The sequence below is a fragment of the Struthio camelus genome, chromosome W (genome assembly GCF_040807025.1).
Source record: "Struthio camelus isolate bStrCam1 chromosome W, bStrCam1.hap1, whole genome shotgun sequence".
NCBI lineage: Eukaryota > Metazoa > Chordata > Aves > Struthioniformes > Struthionidae > Struthio > Struthio camelus.
The window spans coordinates 1,726,446-1,750,672 of NC_090981.1; the positions used below are offsets into that span (position 1 = coordinate 1,726,446).

Consider the following 24,227-nt stretch of genomic DNA (forward strand, 5'->3'; position numbering starts at 1 on the left):
AGCTCCAGCCCTCTATCTACTTTTCCTTACACCCACACTCAGAAACTCATCCCTTTACTCACCTACCTACTTGCCAACCCCATACTTTTCTTGCTTTGCCCAGCTCTTACATCCTGACCAAGTTCTGGCAATAGCTGGGTTATTGCTGCTGACATTGGCAACAGAACTGCAGCAGACCATGGCCACCAAGCAGTCAGTGTGTGTTAAACACCAAAAAGCTGATGAGAGGTAACCACTTCTGTAGAGACACTTACTCTAGGGAGCTGCTAAATGCCAGTTCAGTTGCCAGTGTCAGTGACCTCTTATGTGCATTCATTCTTCAGCTCAGGTAAGTGCCACTCAGACAGTCAAAAATATGCTGATACATACCACTTTGAAACAGATCATGTACTACCAATGATAAGGAAACCAGACTTCAAAACCCAAATCAGGCATTTATATGGATAAAATATGTAATGACTAGGAAGTAGGTCAAACACCTTTCACTTGAAATATAAACCACATATCAAACACCAAGTCAGACATATTCAGACATATATATAAATTACTATTTATTCTTAGCATCTTGTGCTACACAAAAATGAGAGAAGTTCATGTAAGTCTACTATGGTTAATCCAATGGACGTATTTTTCCAGACATTCAAAGAATTGGTTCAAATCACCCTGTGGAGATAATAAAGTTACCTCAAAAGGAGAAGGAAGATAAATTAAACCAAGCAGAACCGCCACACTAATGTAGCTATGCTGTTCCTAGGACCCAAGTGAGCTTGTTCAGAGCTCAGTTTGGTATCTTTATACATCATTGCATTGTAGACAAACTTTAATGGGATAACATTTTTTTTTTCCTGCAATTTACATGCAATATGTAGATTAACCATTAAATTCTGTTCTATATTCTCTGACATCTGTTTTCATAGCATTAACAATGAAATCTGGGGGCATCATATGTTTATTATAATAAAACTGTCACTAATCAGTGTTTTCCAAAATATTGCCCATAACCATTATTAAATAATCTCATCTGCATGATCTAATATTGTTGCTTATAATATTACTTCTCAGCTGCATCAGTTGGTCCCAGACACAGGGTGCCCATCAGTGGCAAAAGAAGTGTCATGAGCATGTGAAAGAGACAGCATCTCATTATATCTTTATATAGAATTTAACTAAAAGTTAAGTAGGTTAAAGCCTATTACCATTAATATGGCTTAAATTTTGACAAGGTCAAACCTTGCTGGACTATATTTAAAAGTACTTTTGTCTTACTACAATATGTTCTAAGACTATATACCATAGGAACATAAGAGACTCATCTGCTGAATTAGCTGAGGCTCAGAAGCTAATGCTCTGCACTATGCTTTAAGTTAATTACTCCTGAACAATGCAGAACAGCACAGGGCTCCAATCCACAATATCAAGGGAATGAATATGCCCTTTTGACCAAAGAAAAACTAAACAGGCAACATCCAGGAAAGCAATTATAAAACTGCAAAGCTCAAAGGAAGTTTAGGTGATGCTTTGTTGGTTTATTATTTGTGAAGCTAAAGCTCAGAAAAGAGAGCAAATCTGACTACTAAAGTAATGTTACAGGATTGGGGGTCAAGAGATCACCTAAGCCACCTGTCTATCAAAAGGCTTGATCAACTTTAACTAGGTCATTTCTGGTAGGTGCTCATCAAACCTGTCCTTAAAGCCCCCCAGTGATAGAGATTCCATGTTCTCTTTTACAAAGTCTGTTCTGCCCTCATCATTAGAAAGTTTTTTGGTGTGTGTGTGTGTGTCCCTCCCATGCAATCTTTCTTGCTGAAATGTAAGGCCTTTACTTCTTGTACAACCTATCAAGTTTATAGGTAGGTTGATCAGAAGTCTACAAAACTTCTGTCTCTCACTAAGTAGTTCACACTTTTTCTGAAGTGCACCGGCCAAAACCAGACACAGCTGAACACCACTACATACTCCTTGTTGGGTGCAATTAATGGTTTGTAAGCCTTTCTACCAACTTTTTCCACTCCATACTATATATTGATTCATAGTACTGAGCAATCCAATATGATTGTTTTTGTCTCTGTAATGGTCCTGATTCTAAACCTGAAATATGGTTTTCAGTGCACATGCTTTATATTACACAGATGTTGGAGGACAAACAGATTAATTCTAGGCCCTAATGCTGTGTTTGTTAGTGCTAAGTCATTCCAAATGTTCCAAAAAGGATTAATGCAGTATAACAAGTCTAATTACTGAAAGGCCAGTGATCCTCATATTACTATAAACAGCTTTTCCTTTATTTGGAGTTTGTAAATAGAATAGAAATCGTTACATGATAACTATAATTCATGCCACAGAATATTCAGATTATAGCAGTAATATAGTAAAAAAAAAAAAGTGCAAGAAGCCACAGAGGACCCTGTGCACATGCCACATTTGTGTATGCCGTTGCAATATTAGGCATGTTTTAAAATATACTTTTAAGCAGATACTGATTTAAGGGGAAAAAAAAAACATTTCAGCAACAATTAAACCAGTTGTCATAATTACATTCTTAGCCTTTTAAGTTCCCTGAAATGTAAAAAACATACACACACAAATCTATTATACAATCTATTATACCAAACCACAGACAGTGAATTCACCTATGAAGGTATATGTGGTAAAACCAACACAATCTAGACTGCTCTGTGCGTCTGAATCTAGACAGCCCAATCAATTTTCCAATTATCCTTTCTGCACAAACTAGTTATTCTTTAACTAGAAGGCAAACAATGGAATAACTTTTAATGTTAACCCTCTGCTAGCTGCAAACAGCACTGAACCAATATCACTTGGGGAAAGTGCATGCACAAACATATTTTTTTCTCCATAAATTAACATCACTTCCTACTCTTAGAAGTGGGCACAATAACTTGTAAGAGTGGGAGCTGGCTCATTAACAAGCCTGAAATATCATCATAAGGGAAGGGATAAGGAATACAATGATTTAAGGAGGAGAAAGTAGAGGTAGAGGACATGATGAATCCGAAACAGCAAAAATTACTAGTCAAATATTCTGGATAATTTCAATATAATCAATGTGAGCTTTAGAGCAAGTGTAGGCCATCACAAAAAAAGCCCCAAAAAAACAAATACAAAAAATACTCAAATTGATCTAAGTTAACCTGAAGAATGTGCTGCCTCTCAATTGCCTTACAAACAAAAACTACTCAAGCTACCAGTAATATAATAATAAGCTGACTAGCATATTCTAGATACAAGTACACTGTTATATCAGCTTGAGTTTCATCTCACACTGTAGACCAAACTCTATCTCCATGCTGGTACGTTCTGGTTTGAGCTACCTGCTCACTAGACTGACAATCTTGGGCCTGAGAGGGAGAAGAGGGGAAGGTGAAGCAGGCTGAACTCGAATGCCACCCTTACAGGTATTACAAATGCAACCTCTGTGATCACTCAACTATACGAATGTAAATTAAATTGCCAATTATACTTACTTTCATCTTTCTTTCTATCCAAAGTATCTTTCCCTGCACAATGCCTGAGCAACTAAGGCCTTGCATACAGACTTTGAAAGACAACAAAATTCACAAACACCTTTGAACATGCCAAAAAGCTGTACCATGGTCCCATCTTCAAAAGGCCCCTGCACAGGGCTCCTATGGACTGAAGTACATGTGATTCTGATAATTGATCCCACCACAGTCTTCTGTGGTGAACCTGACTCAGCTATGCATTTTTTTTCCTACTCCCTCTCCCCCAGAACAGTACCACCGCAGGGCTTTAAGTGTAAGAATGCTTTGTGTCAGCTTTCTGTGCTTGGACAAGTTTCTTCTGCCTGGGCATGAAAAAAACTGGGGTAAGACATTTCCTTACAGCACAGAAATCATGTTGGGGTTGAACACAAGCACAAAGATCTTGCTTGCAGTGAAATAAACAAATAATCAACTTTTCAGTCTGTATATAGCCCTGCTGTCCCAGTATCTCACAGCACCCACTGAGGCAGAGCTAAAACAAGTGGTGTTTTCTCTTTTACAGCTGGGAACCTGAGACATAACAAGACTTAAGTAACTTGCCTGAGGTCACCCTCAGGTGAGGGTGATGACCCTCATCCATGGCAGGCAGAGAGACTAAGCCAAGGATTCTTAAGTCCCTCCCTAGCACCTAAACACTGAATCATACTTTACATTTTCATCACAGTGATAGCATTCACACTTCTTGCCTCAGCATTCTCACCTTCCTTCAAAGGAACTATAGAACAGCAGTTAAAAGTTAGACCTAGATTGCACAGGTTCATGCTAGAAAAAAAATGTTTGATCATATATACAAGGGCACAGAATACTGTGTGTACACATGCAATCTTATTAAAAAAACATACAGGAAAAAAAAAACCACAAGCAGAGAAATCAACTGAATTAAGACAAATAAACCTGATCATATGATGTAAAGGTCAGTACATAGTAGTGTAAAAGTAAATATATTTTAAATGAAGTTAACTTGAGTCAGTAAACCTATTCAGATGAGCCAAGCTTTTGGGCTAAGGTCTTTAATTAAAGACCATAATTATTATCTGAAGACTACAGGGTTATACATTTACTGCTGTTTTATAATGGTATCAGTACCAGCATATGCTTGGGTTTTTTTTTTTCTTTCAAATCAGCCACGCCATATCTTTTTTTTTTTAAAGACAGTTTCAGTCACCAATTTCAAAAGGCACCATTTCCTAAAAATGTTGGTACAATATATCCACAGGAGATGATTAGATCATCTCAATAAGTTGCTCTAACAGTTGAACTGCAGGTTATTATGGAAACACAAAGTAAAAGTGAAGAATCCAAGATTAGAATCAGGGACGTTCATAGTAGGCAGCTTGTCAGGATATAGGGATAACGACTGTCCCTCACACCAAGAGTATTTCACGAGTGTAAGCAGTATTCATTAGGAGCAAGTAGTTTCACAAAGGCAAAAGACAAAAATCACACTTTCTCCCCTTTTAATAAGTTTAGATATTGCAGTCAAACTAGTAAGTACACAAAATATTTTCTTTAGCAACCACAGACACTCCTGAATAGAACAGAGGTTTTTAACAAAGTAGTTTCTAGTACTTAAGAAATCAGGAAGCCATTTATGACACTGATATGAACGGATCCTTTATTTAATGTCAATAAATTACTTTGACCATGTTGGGCTTTTTGTTTGTTTGTTTTTTTTAAAAAGGTGTGACATTTTCATCCTTTCCAATATGCCCCTTCATTCTTTCCATTCCATACATTCCAGTATTTCCTTCATTCTTTCCAATATGCCCCACTCAAAGGAAATCTCCTTTGATAATAAAACAGATATAAATTTATAATATTCATAACTTATATTACAAATTTATAATAAAAGATATATGTATATGAATTTACTATTATAGATTCATTCACATATTATATATTATGTAACTATGTAAATTATGAATAAATAACAGTATATGACTGATAAAGACTTATGGGCATCTTTCTCTTGAAAAATATTATGAACTTTAACATACTAGAAGAAACAAATTTCATTACAAAGCAAGAGAGAATGAAGCTTCCCTCTAGCAGCTAGAGATCCTTCTGCCACCTCTCTGGTGGAGGAGGGTTGTCAGTATGTTCCCATCACTGTCAGCAGACAGACGATGCCTGCAGCCAGACCATATCAAATAGAGGAGGCAGCCGCTCTGGAGGGATGCCTGGAAACCCGCTGGGGTGTGAAATCAGGGCCGAGGCCTTCTTGTCAGCTATCACCACAAAGAATGGGAGGAAGCAGTGGCATGGCTGAACAATGGAAAGGTCAAGTGGCTCATAAGCCATTTCGTGACCCAGACAAGCCAAGGTCAAGAGATTCAGGTAGCAACTTGGCCTGGGCATAAGTTACAGCACAAATGAATTGTTTTGACAAATCATCTTTGGTCAATTAAACCTAACAAGACACATTACATCATGTAGAAGGGTTCTTGACACTTAAGCCAGGAGCTGAGGCCAGCCTCATAAAACACATCTTTTAACATGGCATAATAAATTTAAGGCAATCCATCCAGAAACTGCAGACATCAAAATACTTTTAGATCAGAGACACTGGTGGTATAGCCATCCTTTCAATATATCTGCCATCATTTTCAATGGCATTAATCACAGAATGGAAAAGAGGTCCTGCAGTAAATGTTCTTGCTTATCTATTATACACAATGTACTTTTAAAAAAAATTGTAAGCAAATTTAACATTCCCTTGTAACTTGTCACATCAGAAAGTTATGTTGAAAATGTTTTGGCATCTTGGTTCCAATATAGTTCACCAAAAAAGAACAGTCTACAAATATTTTAATTATGTGTAATTTTAAAACCAGAGTCTATAATTGCTATATTCTGAGATGTGCACATTTTTTCTATTTTAAAGAAAAAAATGTTTAAATAGTTAATTCTATTAGATGTTCTAATATAATGTTTTCTGAAGAACACTGCAAGATATCTGACTAAAAAGTAAAGCACAATGTTAGATTTTTGATAGATAGATTTTATTTATCTTTCACTTGTTTAAATTCATCCCCTATGAAAATGTATTTCAAAATTCAGGTTAATAAAATTTGACAGTTGAGGAAACAAGTATATAACTAAGAAGTTCCAGAATTAAATATTTAAAATTCTCCATAGTCAAATAGGTTCAAGTAACATAGATATACATATTTATGCACAACCTTTGAGTCAAACCTGTATTAGAAACTTTATCTTTTAATCTCCTAACAGAAACACTCAATTTCCTAGAGCAGAGTTGACTTACACTTCACTTCTGTATTGTTCTGTATTGAGTTAATTCTTGAATTGGAAGGGGGGGGGAGGATTTTTTCCAGGGAGGAAATAATTAAAAGGCCCTTTAAAGCTGTAAAGGTGCCTTTAGTAAAGGTACGTTTAAAACAGTGAAGGACACAAAAATTTAAAAGAATCCTTTCTGCTTTAGAGCTATATAGTTATAGTTAAAACATGTTAGGCTGCTCTGGGCTAAAAGAACCTTTAGTTTTTGAATGGACTTCAGCTAAGTTTTTACACTATTCATCACCTAGTACTGTATTGTAGGTTTGTTTTTTTATTCTTATTTATTTCTCATTTCTTTTTTAAAGCAGAAAATAGTTTAAAAGGTCCCAAAAGCCTTGGGTAATTATGGAGAAAGTTAACATTAAAGTGATTCAGTACATGCCCATTATTTTAAGTCATATTTGTTACAGGGGTTGGGGCATGGGGGGGGGGGGTGGAACAGAATAAGCTACAAGCAAAAGGTCTAGTATTCAGACTGATTTAAAATGTCCAAAACACTAGCAGTGACAAATACATTTTGGATTATCAACCCTTCCTCAATTAGACATGCACACACACAGAAATCAAGTTTGGAATGCTAATCTCCCATCATCTCTGAAATAAGCTAGAATAGCTACACACTAATAATGATGTTTACAAAAAAAAAAAAAACCCTGCTGAAGCAATATACTTAAATAGACTTGCATCAAAAAAGTCCTCTTTGTGAGGAGATTTCAAGCTTGGAAGAGAGAGCTTTCAAGTAGAAACTAATTTTATTATAAAAAGGTGGTAAAAAAGAAAAGCTATGCTATCCCAACCTCACACATAACTTATTGCTTGCAGACAGTACAATACAAACACAAATCAACTCTTTTCCTTTGGACAAACCTAATACTAAGATTTATTTCCCTTCTACTAGCTTTTAAGCTTCCAATTCAAATCTAGGATTGCTGCACTTCCACAAAACAGTTTATTAGCAATTGTTTTTAGAAGTTCTATGAATGTTGGGGGGGGTGTAAAACCATGAAACCACCATATAAAGATCGACATCTTGTTACTGTCAAAGTCTAGCTAATCACACAGGCCTTTTTCCTTTTTCACATTCACTTAGTATCTGAAAAGTATCTCCAAACATGTGATTTCTTCTCCATCTCAAAATGGAAGCAACAAGCCTATTCAATTAAGTTAGCAGTTGAACTTGGTCACCAACCCAAGTGATTACAGGAAAGCAACGTACTACCCTACCACTGAGAAAGGAACGCAATTCTTTAGAAAGCCTCTTGAATTATGTTTGGCGCTGCTGTATGCTGCTCTAAGAACCAGAGCTTTTGATAGCCACCAGTCCTTAAGCTTTCTGAAGTTACTCCTCTACCAAAGATGGGGAGGAAGAAGGGGGAAAAGAACAAAAGAAAAGAAAAAGATGTGGACTTGAAAGCAACTCTGGTGCAATAAACGTTAAACACTAATACCACCGCAGGTAAGATTTTAAATTAATTTAATGAACTTTTCACAACTGTAAGAATTGAGTATATGCAAAAAGAAATTTAAAATATAGATCTTAATCTATTATTTGAAGTACTCCCTTTATGAATTAGTTGCCTTATTTATAATTTGGAAGAAGCTTTTTGGTTCCTTTATTGCTTTATAGCTTCTTGCTATTGATCTAAGTGCGATAAGTTAACACTGATGCCTAAGTTTTCAATTGGTTGCACAAAATTTAACTATAGATTTCCTTTATCTTAAACATGAATAATGTGAGTTAGTCCTGTGAAAGTGACCCCCTGGTTGTATCAGGTAGGAGAAAAAAAAACAAAAAAAGGATAAACAAGAAGATCCATCTTAAAAGATACATATTTAATTTTAATATTCCAAGTGTGAATGAAATACTGAAAATTCTCTCTTCTTTCTCAGTGTCACACTACCCATAGTCCTGTTCTGAGCAAAGCTAAAAGAAACAAGGTACTTGTCAAGGTAATCCAGTATTGTGCAGTAAAGAAACAGAAGTCAATATGGTGTCTTTTTCAGTTAAAAGAAAACATTTATATTTTCTGCATGCACGAATAAACTGGAATTGTTCATAGCAAACTGAAGGGTTTTTTTTAAAAAAAAGTTCATTATTCACTATTAGATTGTTATATTACAAAAAGCTCTTTTTAAATGAGAGCTGATAAAATATTAAACTCATCCTTCTGCTTCTATATTGGAAGATTCAAAACTGAGATTTCTTTTAACACAGGGCACCAGTAAGTCATTTCAGTATGTGACAAGCTTCTAAAGCTTTTAGACTCCTATAGGTGCAGAAAGTAATGAGGACAATTTTCTGTCATTCCCAGGTCAACTACCAATTAGTTGCATGAACTCTGACAAATCACATTGTGCCTTGATGTACCCTTCTGTGAAATGGGTAAAATCTTCAACTAAAGGTTCCCACATGAAGTATTCAGGAGCCAAATCATTCAAGGTAATGGAAGTAGAGACAGTTAGCAACTTAATGGACTGATTAATCCTTCCAGGCCTAATATTTTCATTAGTTAAACATGAGAGCAATGTGCAAGAGGAATGCAAACCTTTGTCCTAAGTCCATGAGGGTATCGTGGATCTTTGAACATAATCTTATATGAACTACATGGGGAGGGGATAACATGACTATTCTGGAACATTATTTTGCATGTGATTTTTAAACAGAGCTGCTTATATTCACAGTGAACTAGCCATCCAAAGAAATCTCATATATGCTTTTAAAATATAGAAAAATACTATTTTTACATTTTTTTACTAGGAATATCAATCACAGTATAATTTAAGAATGACTACCCAAACGTGTTGAAGAATGAGCTCCCTTAAAGAAAATAAATCCAGAAAACTCTTAAAAAAAAAAAAAACTTAATAAAAAGATTGAGCCAATAAGCCACTAAGATTTCACTAGTTCTTTGCATGATTCAGATGCATCACGTTTAAAAAAGAATTCTAATTTCTTTTGAAACTAAGTTATATTATTAACAGCAAGACCATGCATATGCATTACTAGGAGTGTCCAAGTGAAAAAGCGATACCCTCATTCAAAAAAGATTTACCAATTTGTCAGTGTTAAATTAGGCTAAAAATAAATTTAAAATCAATGCATATGTGGTATAAAAATTTGTCAATTTGTCCTTCAGTTGAGACTATCTGAAAATGCGCTTAATAACAGTTTGAAGTACATTACCAAAAAAAAAAAAAAAAAAGCAAGCCTGAATTAGTTTAAACTTCAGACTGTTGAATTCATGTGATTTGTACACAGTGCCAGCACAGAGCAGTCACTGTCTCTTGGGATCTGTAAACTTCTTAGCAGTACAACAGATGAATCTTTGCACTCAAAGTTCTCCCCTACCTACTCTGCAGAAAACCCAGCCCACTACCTCTCTGCCCCCCCTACCCCCAAACAGACAAGACAGCATGACAATTCAGGAACTCACATAGGCTAGACTTCCTTCCTTCCTTTGGGTAGGGCTGTTAATCCTTCTTCTTAATTAATGAGGTAACAGTGGTTAACCATAAAGCAATATTAATACTAACCCTCTAGGAAACTTCAACAGAAGTGATTTAGCTGTTTTGTTGATTTCCTGGTAACAAAAATCATGCAGTTGGAACCATCACAGCATCTTGATGTTCAAGAACTTAAAAATTCAAGAGTGTCTGAACACTACCAGACTAAGCAGATCTGTATCTATTTTCCACTCTTTCTTGGATAGTTTAAAAGATTGTCCCCCCAACTTCAGATTTTATTAATAGCAGGGGATGCAGGCTCCCTCTAATTATATCACTCTTAGATGAGGACAAAGGAGAGTGCAAACAGCAGTAACATGAGTGATCTGAGAAATGTACTGAGAGGAGCACACATATAAAGCACTTGCAAATGTTCAGTGCATTTACCATTGCTTCAGTCTTTTAGACTCCCAAAACACTTCAAGGTCCACTATGCTTTAATTCAGTATGTGCTGACATATCTAACATCAGTTTTGCATTTTATTTATGTTGAAAAACAGCAGGGATAATGTAGGGATTAAGAATTCTGCAGATGAAAAACACTGCAGTAGATATTGTTTGTTTTTTTTTTAAAAAAAGCATTGCTGTTTGTGTAAGTCAGCTATTATAAGACTAGGTAAAACATCTAATAAGGAGAAGGGATTTATATTAGCTGGGTTCTATTAAAGCAAAGAGTACTGCAGCTTTCATTCAGTGATTGTCAAAAACTTTCTAATGTGCCCACTGCAATGCAGATGCCAACCAACCAATCAAAGGCATTCAGCAACAAGACAAAGAGGGTTTGATGCCAACCTTGGTGCCACTGGCAACCATTATTGGCATCAAGCATGCTGTCTGCCCTTTTTTCCCCTCCTTTCCTGGCACTTGACAAACAAAATGGTTCTTGTAACAACAGAACACAGCATACCATCAAATAATTTTATGACCTGAGATGCATTTATGCATTTCATAACATAGAGGCTGTCTGATGCCTGACACCCCTGACACACCCCCCCACCCCAAAAAAGTGTTATCAACAGAAACAGCGATCATGGCATTTTCAAGTTTGTTTGTTTGTTTTTTTAAGGGAGGAGGGAAGACACACGTAGAACAAGCAGAACCTGATAGAAATGTATCATTAAGAATTATTTTAATGAATGAATTGTTGATCACAATGTAAACATCACTGCTTCTTCCTCCAAATCAATCAAATCAGCAGCATTGCAGTCTGTCAAACCACTTGGGTGGTGGGGTTTTGTTGTTTTGTTTGGGGTTTTTTTTGGAGGGGGGGTGGTTTTCTGGTTTAAGGTTTTTTTGTTTTTAAAGATCCTGCTACACAAGGGGATAGTAGTAAGAGAAAGGGAGAAACAAGCTAAATTCTGAGGAGCAAAAAGGAGAACAAAAGTAAGTTGATCAATGACAAAACTTGACAGGCTGGTCCTTATTTCTTCCTTCAAGAGAAACAAGGAAGTAGGAGCTCTTTTTATGAAGAATCAAAAGGATTGACACTTCTAGATTTAGAAGTCATCAATATATTGTAACAGTACTCCACATTACTCCTGGTGCCACTGGCAGCCATCCTTGGCACTCAAACTATTCTTTCTCTTCTCTCCCCCCACCCCAATCTTTTTTAAAGCAAAAAAAAAAAAAAAAAACCCACATCATATCAGAGAGAGAAGTAAAAAGCAAAACATTAAGTGAAAGTTGCAGCAGTTTGACTGACTTCATACTTATCCTTTGCAAAGCCTGGTGTTCTTAATCAAGTGCACTACACTACAAAGTGCCATTAATAGCTTGCTTTCAATTAGAATAATTGAGGAAAAATATTAAATATGAAAATAATTGAAGAAAAAAATACCAGGATAACTTAATATGACTTCTTCAAAAGAGCCACCAGATGCAAACAGAAGATTTATCATGAAGCAGCAAGATATACAAATTACATTCAGTTTACAATATAAGAGGGTCAACCAAGCACAATTTGGTAGAAAGAAATTAACCAACATTATTTCCAAATTTACAAGGAGCTATTGAGAAAAATATACTGGAAGATAATAATGAAGTCATAACATTAGAGTATACTTATCTTATTTCGTTTCTATTTAGATAATTCTTGAATAAGCTCATATTGTCAATTCATAAAAAAATAATAAAAAAGCAATACCCTGCAACCCCAACTCCGCATTTCAAGTTACAGGCTTCCACCAACTTTAAAAAAAAAATTGACAATGTTTAAGTGTATCCTGACCCTGGTTTCTTTGGCTCAAGAGCTACTTGAGCCATTTTGCTTCCCTTTGTAGTTTTGACTTTCATAGACAGCTAAATGTGTTAGAATTAATCAGTAAGCTATGTCTTAAAATTATATTTCAAATATACATATTTCAAGCACAAAAGCAGCTTAAAGATAATAAGATAGATAGTAAGGGAAAAAAATGGCCAAATGAAGATGTGCCATTTTACTTTTTTTTTTTTCTTTTTCACTAATAAAATCCAGTCAGTTAATTTTCCAGTTAAATCCCTTAGCATCAGATAACAGCTTGCCACCCACTCTCCTGTAGGCCATTGCTGCCTACTACCAGGACAACTTGAGAAATGGCCCATCATCTGTGGCAGTTCAAACTTTCCCTAGTTTGGATTTGCAGCTAAGAAATAAATGATTTATTAGCGTGGACTCACATAGTAATGCAAAGACTTCTAGAGGATGACACAATCACCAGAGAAGACCCAAAAGACCTTTCAGAAAGTTTTCCATGAGCCTCAGTATTTGAGAGAGCCTTCATCAACTTACATCCATTTATGATTTAGAGGACCTGCAAATTAATGTTGTAATATGTACCAGGTTTTCCCCAATTAAAAATTATCACCAGCTGATTTCCTTTTAATTCTATAACACTAAGCTTAAATAGCTTTTCCATAGTGTACTTCTCCATATTTAAATATCTTTCAAATAAAGTTAAGCATAGCAGTGTGACTATGAAAAATATAATTTTCATTGAATATTTATTTGGTGAAAATACAACCAAAATCCCTATTGTAATAAAGTTTAGACAAGTAATAAAGTAAGATACTGTTGTGAAATATGACTAAAACATAAATATCGTATGCTGTAAATCTAAATATATAGCTATGGTACTTATTAAGCAGTATTTCTTTGCTAAAGATTTTCATGTTTAATAATGATGAGAAAGTTTAAAATTGCTCTTCAAAGCAATTGTAGGTTCATCAGTTTAAGGAAGGATTGTTGAATATTAGTAGTTAAAAAGGTGAGAATAAATATTTATATTACCTATATGTCTGTGCAATTGCATGTACCTGCATCTGTTATTAAGAGTACTGGAGAAAGAGATCTATAATGTTTTCTGAAACACTAACTGGAAAAATATACAACATACTGCCACTCTGACATAAATGGCAACTTCAAAGAACCTAAAGTACTTCCTTAGTATGCCCTAGTCTCTTGAAAGAGAACATGACATATATGTCAACTGTATGCATCATATGCATATGTACCCACATTGTGTATATAGACCACAGAACATTTCACCAGAAGTCATTGCTTAGGAGAAAAAGGGCTATGTAGAATCAGAGTTCAACATACTAACATAGAAATGCAACAATCTGCTTCCTACCTTGTTCCTGCACGTAGTATGCCAAAAACAAATCAAGCTCCTTGACTGATACTGTTATGTGATGTGGCTGGACACAAAGTGCTGGATTTGTGCAATGTGGGGATTTCATGAGTCGCTCTCCATCCGTACTTTCCAAGGGGATGCCTTTGAATAGGATCACCATGACTAGATCCAGACGCCAGACTTTGTCAGCCTGTCGCAGGCAGTCAATTCTCCTAATCTTACCCTTCTGGTCAGGATTGGACAATACACAGCATGGGTGCTTCTTCCCAGTCACCGTGAGCACAAAATCCTCCCGGAACTCTTGGCGAATATCTTTGCGAAGCTTGGCAAGGAGCCTGGATGCCCACTTCTGCTTAATTTCGGGCTTCTCACTAAGTAGCTCATCCTTGACTGCTCTTTCCTCGTCCTTTGACATTCGTTTCTCATGCTTTTTAAAGTACTTGCGTTTTCGAGCCTGAAGGTTGAACCACGTATAGGCAATTGCACGGACATGTGGAAGAAGTGCCTCAATGAACGGGTGAAATTCATCCTGTGGAAAGAGAGGGAAGAAGGAGGGAGGGGGAGAGGGGGGGGAGAAGCAAGTGAAAGAGTGAGAAAGCAAGAGAGAGAGAGAGAGAGAGAGAGTGAGAGAGGAGAAAACACAACAAAAAACATACACAAAACTTGGAGTCAGTTTGTTCTTGCAATCATGGCAATGTTGAGATAGGTTTCTGAAAATATCAAAGTGAAGGCCAAGATGAAGAGAAGAAAGAATTGAAATTTACAGAAACTTCTGCATAATATCTTTTATGTAATTATCCTTGTCAGGCAACAGACAAAATTACTCAGAGCATCACGTTTTTCCCCACATTTCAGCCTTTGAAAGAGCCATGTGAAGATTATTTGATATGCCTCCCCTTACTTCATCCCACAAAGCTGTACAGACTACATCATTTAAAAGAGATGCTTTGTTTCTAACGTGTAAATAATGAGTGAACAACACCAAGCAAAGTAGCATTATACAAAGAGGACATTGTATGATTTAAAATATATATATATAAAAGCAGAAATGTTCAGAACACTGAAGTGCATACCACAGTTCATTTCTCTTCTCTGTGGTACAGGAACACAAAGCATATACATGCTCAGTGTCATGCCACACAGTTCCCGCTTTTGGAGCATGCTCTCAGCAAGAGACTGCTGGTAGCACAAAGAGCATGTGCCACTGAACTTGATCCATTTTCTTATCAAACATCCAACATTCCAGCACTGAAACAGCACCATTCCAGTGGTGGTAACTAGAGAAACCAGTATAGAGTATGGGAAAGTGGGCAAAAGACACAGCATGTCATATAAAAATGCTGAACAGAAGCTTGTGTATTTTCATCTCTGCATGCTCCCCTCCTACCACTCTCAAACTGTAAAATAAAAGTTTATGAAGTTGAGAACAAAAATTATATTAATGTTCTTCCAATAGCTCCAACAGAGTCAATTAATTTGTTAAATGATCACATGAGCACAGCAATAATTGGGAACACCTTAAAGAACTCTGAGGTATACAATGAAAAATGACAACTTTGCACAGACTTTCCATTTTATGTGTTTCTGCATGCTGTAGCAGGGTGATACTACAAGTGCACCATTGGCCAAACGTTGCTTTTGTAAAATCCATGCAATTTAATTACAGTTATAAAATATCCCTTCCTGTCATATGGCTTCACCTGTAAGGTTCATATCTTCTGCCTAGTTGCGATATATATTGCATTAAAGAGAGAAAGCTTAATTGTTGTCTACAAGTACATCCTACAGCAATTAATTAATTTTATCTGCTTTAAGTATCTTCTTACACATCCATGTTAATATCTAAATAGGCCTTCCCCAGAAGTACTGTCTTTTTCTCTGAACAAGAACAAATAGAATTAATGTGCTGTTTAAAACAGTGCAATGTGCTTATCAAACATTACTATATTTTGGTTTGGAAGACAGATCATAGGTGTCTTTTTCTGAGGGTAGGCATATTTGGTTTTAAATGCCATGCAGAGATCATTCATCATATGGAATGACACAGTACAAACCAAAACTGAATCTTTATGTGATTATATTCAAGGATACAATTAAACTAATATTTCAGTTACTCTGATAGACATGGAATTAGTTACATTAAATCAGTAGGCTGATTAGGTAAAAAATGATGAGAGTATAACCAATGGTCTCATAATTATAGAGAGTTCAGACTGCTACTGTGGAAACTTACTGGACTTTGAGTCAGGAATTTAGTATTAAAATCTTCAAATTTCAAAAAAATTCAAAGTTTCCTGAACATTAAAAACCCACAAGGTCTAGTCATTTCTCTTCCCTGAACACCCTCAAATCAAACACAAATCAACTGGAAAAACTGCAGTTTATCTATAACCTTATCTATAAAGGCCAACATAACCTTTATGGAGAAGAAAGGGCCAATATCAAAAGACAGTTCAGGACATAAGCGATTACATTCCAGCATGATGCTTAACAAAGACAATAATTAAACTGATTAGTAGTTTTCAGCAGAGATTTGAACAACCCTGATACTATACTGGCACATAAAAATCAGGCCATGGAAAGAGTTAAACCACAATCTGTTCTTTGTGTGGGAAGGCAATACTGCTCAGATTAACCACAGCCCACGATAAGATTTCTCTATCTTCATACACTTTCTGATGCCATGCTTCTTCCTCCCTCAATTATAACTACCATAGAAAGTTTATTTTTTATTCTCCAGAAGTCATCTTAATAAATATATTTTAATGAAGTGTTAATTAAATTTAAACACAAACAGCAAGACTGTCCATTGGTAAATCTTTCCAATTCATTTTATACTGAATAAAACAGATTTTCTACAGATTTTTAAAACTAACAGCTGGAGGCTAAGGGGGAGGGGGCATAGGGCTTGGGGAGCAAAGATTCTTTTGTCCCACATACAATAATTTCCCCTACATCCAAAATAGATTACAGTATTTATAGTTTTAAAAGTGGCAGTAAAATTACTGTGGAAATATTATACTCTATTAGAACACTGAAGATGTAGTTTTCCTTTCTAATAACATCATGAACTATTTTGGATTGGCTTCACTTGTAAGTACTGCATATAGTATAGTAACAGTAATAACTGATAGTATTCTAAATCCATAAATAAGTTTATATAGTTGTTTCAATTTTTAAATTCCAGTTTCTAATGAGTGAATGCTTTTTTAAAAAAAAAGTAAAAAAAAAATTAACCATATTCATGCTTTTGCTTCATAATAAAGTCCTAAAACTATAAAGTGTATGTTAAAAAGTGTGAAGGAGAAGCACAACAGTGTCCTGTTCTAAAGCAATGTTATCAAATATCTTTGAGAGATTCATTGTGCATATGGATTCCTTTCAAATGAAGCATTACTTGACAAGAAGCACCCCATAAAAATGATCCTAAATAGAGATTTGCTATTAGTCATACACATTCTCCACTAAACCTCCTGAAAAAGCTATCTACTAAATTTCATTTTCCCCTGATATTTGTAGAGTTAATATTGAAACAATTATTTTTATGTGGCACTTACTCATGTGCCATAATTGCTTTTTCAATTAAGTGATTTATGCAGGTAAAGTTTTCAAATGTCTTAAATGACTCTGGTGAATCAGCATGCACTGACAATTTAAATTAAAATGGAAGTTACTTTCCAATATGTATATGGCTTGCAAATAAATGAAAAATACCTATACTCTAATTGTGGTATAATAATGATGGGTCAGGTTTTCTTTTTGTAATAGTTAAGAGGGAAACAAATCCCTTCTTCCTTCCACCTTTCCAAACTTTGTATCAATTCATCCAAGTTTGAATTAAGAACCATACAATAAATAAGACAGAAGTCTAGCAATTAAATATAGGAAACCTTGCATTCTCAATTTCACTGCACATATTTTCACTACCCATAAATAAACAACACATTATAGGGAGGAAAGAAAATTACAACATGTTTTAAGATTCCTGGACCACTGTGATATAAAAATAAACCATGCTAAAAATATCACAAGGGACTGAACACAAAGGCATGCAGCAACTGCATCTATCATGCTTCAGCAGAAGTAAATGGAGTTTATATTCATTTCAAAATAGGGGGAAGGGGGTACATGGGGGAGAACAGAACAAGGAAGAGGGGAGGGGGGAAAAAAGAAGTTTAGTTGTATTTGGTAAGTTTTCATTCTTTCTTGCAGTTATTTCATACCCACGAAACTTTTACTGTAATGATAACAGGTAACATTCCCAACTGCCAAAGACTGGCTTAAAAAACATACTTTTAGATCTGTTTAAGAGTTGCTACAAAATTGTCTCTACACAAACTAAACTACTGATTTTGCAAGGACCTTTGTTCAATCAGGTATTCTATTTTGATCTGTGTTAGAAATTTTTACCAAAACATTTCTTGAGCACACTTTGAGTGTAGTAATGTGTATCTGAGGCATGTTATGGACAGAGAAAAAAAAAATAGATACAACTCTGACAGTTTGGATTTAACTCAATTACAGTTTAAGATTAATCAACTTTTTACTTTAAATAACTAAGACAAAGACCAAGTATAAGTTCTCATTTACCCTATAATCTTAATCTTTAAAATCAGGGAAAGAAGAGATGACCAAATAAATCCTTTAATCATCCAGAGCAGAAGAGAAAGTTTACAAATTAAAGGAAATCAAAATTGCTGCAATGGTGTTCCATATATTCATTGCTAAAGATGAGCCACTTCTACATGGCACATGATATAGCATGATTGGAAAACAATATATAAAAGTTTTTAAACACAAAAAGGCAAAAAAAAAGTTTAATTCATGCTTGTAGAAATTCAATGAATTATGTTTTTATATAAACTTAAATAGTGGCATTTTAAAATATATTTAGTAAAAGTGATGGGCTTTATTACATCTCTTGGGGAAAAAGTCCAGAAAGCAAACACATGGGGAAAAATATCATTAGAGCACTAAATATCAAAAATTCTTATATGCTGTATTACAGGTGGAAGTTAGGGTTTGTTATTTTCAATGTAAAATCTACTTTGTTTCCTTTGTATTACTCTCCAATATATGTTCATGTGCAGAGGTCTCATTGGTTGTCAATAATTTCACAGAAAGGACAGTATATGGAGTTTTATTTTTAATTTTTTTTAAACTAATCATGGACTCCAGCAGAAGTAATTCCTGTGTATGTACCTGTAAACATGTGTATCTCTCTTACACAAAGTGCAATCTATATATATACTAATTTTACTTTTTTCTTTTGAAGTACTATTTCAATTTCCAATTTTGTTCCAGTGAAGTTCACATTTAATTGCTGAAAATATCTATACCTAATAATTTAGATGCTAAACAAAACAAACAATAAAAAGGGTCACCTAAAAAGCTACCAGACTGTAACCAATCACTAAATAAACCTTATTGTTTCCATCTTCATTCACAATTTATGAATGCTTCAGCCCTTTTGAACCACAATGCTTTTTAATCGTCAAATAACTGAAATAATTATTTGTTCACTATGAAACTATGAAGTGCATTATTAGCTGTTTAATACAACACTAGACTTATTTCCACACATTTTCTTTAGCTATTTGCTACACAAATGTGGCAGCAAGCAGCTATCGCTTAATCGGTTTACATCACATCCTCCCAAGACAGGCTTGTACAAAAGCTTCTGAGAACTATCCCATAGCTTTACAGATATAATTTACTATTCTGAATATGCTCCAATATAAAGATATTTATTTCTTATTAAAGCAGTAATGACAAATATGTTCCACGAGCACTTAACTTCTGGAGGGTTACTTCCTATACCACTAATGTCTCAAAATGAGTTTTAAAAGAACAAGATCCCCACTTGGCTCCCGTCACGGCAGAAGGTTCTGAAAAGCTTCAGAAACCCACGGGCATTGCTAAACTACTCTCCATATCCGCACTGCCCCATCTGAAACAATATTCCTTGCTTTGTCCGAACATTCTCCGTAGTTTTCCATGCAGCATACACTGCTACTGCTTTTAATAAACAGCCAGATGTTTTTGCTTTTGATGAGGCATGCTGATTTATAAACATCAAAATTAGTCAAGAAAAAAAAGAATCACAATCCTAGGTAACCTACACATAAGAAATTATCCCATAGTTTGGTCATCCCCACTAAAATAATCTTCACACTGTTGGTAGACTATATATTATTAAACGTAGGGAAGTATTATGCTGCATCAGATAATGTTTATTTTTGTCAGAAATAACACTTTTTCTTTAAACCCTGTAATTGGAGTGAATAAACTGACAGGATGAAAATACAGCAGAACAGTGTTTTTCAATCAAATCAGATCTGCTTTTTAGCGTAATTTGCTCATTTCCACGTTGTTAACCTTTGACTTTTTATGCACTAACAATTAACAGTATTTGTCTATGGGTGACACTTTGAATGAATATCCCCAAAACAATGGCCTGGTACAGTTTATTCTCTACTGTTCTCTTCTGCGAGAGGAGTTTGGCTGTGACAAGCAGTTACAACTGTGCTTTAACCCGTTACAACTACTAGCAATGACTCATTAACAACTCACATATAAAAATAAAAATCATGTGAAAGTAAATAAATAAATAAATAAATAAATAAAAACGCTTCTATACCTGAGTGAGACAGATTGGAGAATACATCATGACTTCGCTTTGAGAACACGCTGCCCGGAGAGCCCCTAAGAAAAGCCTCAAAAAGGAATAATTTCATCTATTCATTTTACAGTCATCTGAGACTCAAGGAAGATGAAATCAATCAGGACGGGGCTCTGCCCTGGATCACCACAACTTCACAACAAACCCCAGTCCTCCTTAAATAGCCAAAGATTCAAGTTCACTCCGTGTGCTAGATTTCCCGGGGTGAAATCCAATCTACACTTTTAACCCTCTTGTAGTCGGCGGCGCAGGAGTCTTGCTTTTGCTGCTGCTGGTTGTTTTGCAGATGAGAAGGGGGGAGGACTTGGGGGGGTTGTTCCCCCCCCCCCCAAAAAAAAAAAAAAAAAGGTAGTGGGTTATTATGGTACTGTCACCACGCTCTGGAAAAGTTCAAGGTTACAGCCCGGAGTAGAGGAAGAAAATCCCGGAGTGATGGCAGGCGAAACTTTGCACGGCAGCAACCATGTGTGCGGGAGCGAGAGTGTGCGTCCCCCAAGGGTGGAAAATGCTCCGCAGCGCGCAATCTCCGAGCTCCTCTCGCGGCAGCCTCAGCCTCCTGCTCCCTCTCGGTAATATTAAGAGACTACTTTCCAAACACCCACTAAAATACAAACGATTTATTGAAAATTCAAACGGTAAATCTCTCTCCCTATTTTCTCGCGTGCTTTCTCCCTCAACGTGCAAAATTTGGAAATTGAAAGAGTCACCGGTTACACCCTCTGGACCCTATTCCAGCTCTCCAACTGAGACTTAGGGATTTTTTGGTAATTATTTAATTACGCAAGCATCGCTTACACTCCTCCTCCTACAAACACATTCCTTTCCCACCAAATCCCCCTCCCCTGCCCTCCCTCTTTATTAATCATCATCATTAATACTGTAGAAGGAACTAGCACGTTTTACAAACATGCCTCATTTTCTCTCTCTTCTAGGAGGGAGAAAGTTGGGGGGGAGGGGAGGTAGTCCTACAGTCTGAATAGTTCCCCCCATTTTGGGGAGGGGTGGTGTTTCGGGGTATTGTTTTGTCAGTGGCGTATACATGACACAGTAGCAGCACTCTCAAATCCACTTCCCCTCGCTCCTCCTGGGAAGCACCCAGTGGAAAAATTCCCTCGCAGGGCTATAAACGAGCCGTGGCTACCCCTCGCAGCAGCTACGTCTATACCTCCACTCCGGCCTTTGCCAGCCCAGCCGGCCCGGGAGGCACTGCGTGCAGCCCAGGGGAGAGCTAGAAGTAGGAAGTTTAGCCAAATCACCGCTAATTAACCCCGTAAAGAGGGACGAAGAGAGAGAGGAAGGAGGTCTTTTTTGCCTTCCCAGTCAGTAAATACTGCAATCGTCTCCCTGTTTCCGTGTGAGAGGTATAATTTTTGCATTGTGCAGCTATGACCTAGCGGGGGTGGAAATTGTCTTTCGCTCCTGTTTCCACATCGCGACAGTCACAATCTGCAGCACCGCGGAAGGCATAGGGGAAAAAGGACAAGAAGTCACTGTTTTTTGCCGCTCTCTCGGGAGCCCCCTTTAACAGGTGGCCCTCATTTACCACTACCTCCGCCCACCTGTCACAGACTGACCATACGCGCGAAGTACCCAGATAGCCTGCGAGGTGAGCCCCGTCCCAGGGGACTTTGGCAGTGCGGGGCGGGGAAGGGAAGAGGAGGTGTCAGCCTTGCTCTCCTGCTGGGGAGGACGTGATGGTGGGAGGAGCATGACTAAACTCCTTGCATTAAACAATCTGAAGGAGAGGAGCCAGGCGGGACCAGGAATCTGGTTTCAATTTTCCAGAGCAGCTTTTACTAGGGAAGCTGAAGCCTGGGGACTTGTTTCTTGCTACAGGATAAAGAGGAAAAGGGCAGGCGGGGCGGGAGGGAGAAAGCAGGGGAAAAAAAAGTAGTGAATGAAACTTATTCTTCCTACTGGGAGGAGGGCAGTGATGCAGTACAGACCTTGGGAGGCGAGTGCATGGTCCTGGCCTCCTCATCATTGCCTCTGCCAGTAAACGGGAAGAAGCAGATGACCAGCACTGCCCCCCCCCACCGCTGCAGCTTCACTTCAGGGTCGGCCCACTCTGAATTGTCCTGAAAGGACCACTGACTTTCCCCCCCACACACAATGAGAGTTTATTCACATCAGGCATTTCACAGTGATACATCAAGAAAAATAGGCAGGTCCAAGTCAACCATGAAATGGTCACTTTTTAACCCCATCCTGTCCTCATTAGGGAAATTCTCAAACACAGCCCATTTTCAAAAGAGGTCTCTTAATGAGGGGAGCTTGCCAAGTCTACCAGCTACAATTCCCATGCATTTACAAGCCAAAAGAACAGGGAGAGATGGGGGAAGGAGAAAGCCCATACAAGACAGGTAATGTCAAAGGAAACAGCAAGAGCCCAACACACATTAACCCTTACAAAATCCTGCATTACATACCCACGTTGCTGCACTTGCAGAGTTTGCTCAAACCCTAAGGATTTGAGCAACAGCAATGGTTTCTTTCTAAAGATCACATTAAGAAGTGCCAAGTTCAGAGCATACACTTAGCCAAGAAGGGATGAAGCAAGCTCAAGGCTAACCACAGCAAGCACATTTATTTTCATATCTGGTGTAGAATACCCTCCCCCAAAATCCTATCATCTTTTCCTTTTTGCAGACGCTACAAAGAGTTGATAACACCAGCTTTAAATACTGCAATTTTCATTTGAATAAACATTCACAGAATCACAGAATGGTTGAGGTTGGAAGGGACCTCTGGAGATCATCTAGTCCAACCTCCCCGCTCAAGCAGGGTCCTCTAGAGCATATTTCCCAGGATCACATCCAGGCGGGTTTTGAATATCTCCAGGGAAGGAGACTCCACCACCTCTCTGGGCAACCTGTTCCAGTCCTCAGTCACCCTCACAGGAAAGAAGTTTTTTCTCAGGTTTAGGTGGAACTGCCTGTGTTTCAGTTTATGCCCGTTGCCTCTCGTCCTGTTGCTGGGCACCGCGGAGAAGAGACTGGCCTCATCCTCTCGACACTCCCCCTTCAGATACTTGTACACACTGATGAGATCCCCCCCTCAGTCATCTCTTCTCCAGGCTGAACAGGCCCAGCTCTCTCAGCCTTTCTTCATAGGAGAGATGCTCCAGTCCCCTCATCATCTTGGTAGCCCTCCGCTGGACTCTCTCCAGGAGTGCCATGTCTCTCTTGTCCTGGGGAGCCCAGCACTGGACACAGGACTCCAGGTGAGGCCTCCCCAGGGCTGAGTAGAGGGGCAGGATCACCTCCCTCGACCTGCTGGCAACACTCTGCCTAATGCACCCCAGGATACCCTTGGCCTTCTTGGCCACAAGGGCACACTGCTGGCTCATGCTTAACTTGTTGTCCACCAGCACTCCCAGGTCCTTCTCGGCAGAGCTGCTCTCCAGCAGGTCAACCCCCAGCCTGTACTGGTGCATGGGATTATTCCTGCCTAGGTGCAGGACCTTGCACTTGCCTTTGTTGAACTTCATGAGGTTCCTCTCCACCCAGCTCTCCAGCCTGTCCAGGTCCCTCTGAATGGCAGCACAGCCCTCTGGTGTGTCAGCCACTCCCCCCAGTTTAGTATCATCAGCAAACTTGCTGAGGGTGC

The 24,227-nt window shown here is 37.5% G+C and overlaps 1 protein-coding gene across 2 annotated transcripts in view; it reads right to left on the minus strand.

Annotated features, from left to right (window-relative positions):
- Positions 1-21,382, minus strand: part of LOC104139159 (nuclear factor 1 B-type) — a 198,570-nt gene extending 177,188 nt beyond the window's left edge. The window contains exons 1-2 of one of the 2 annotated variants that reach the window (XM_068925260.1): positions 20,577-21,382; positions 13,934-14,465 (exon numbers count right to left, since the gene is read on the minus strand). In XM_068925260.1, the coding sequence (XP_068781361.1) occupies positions 13,934-14,465; positions 20,577-20,606 (562 nt within the window). In that variant the 5' untranslated portion in view covers positions 20,607-21,382. The remainder of the gene's footprint in view (positions 1-13,933; positions 14,466-20,576) is intronic. The other variant, XM_068925261.1, reaches the window with a different exon arrangement.
- Between the last annotated feature and the right edge of the window lie 2,845 nt (positions 21,383-24,227).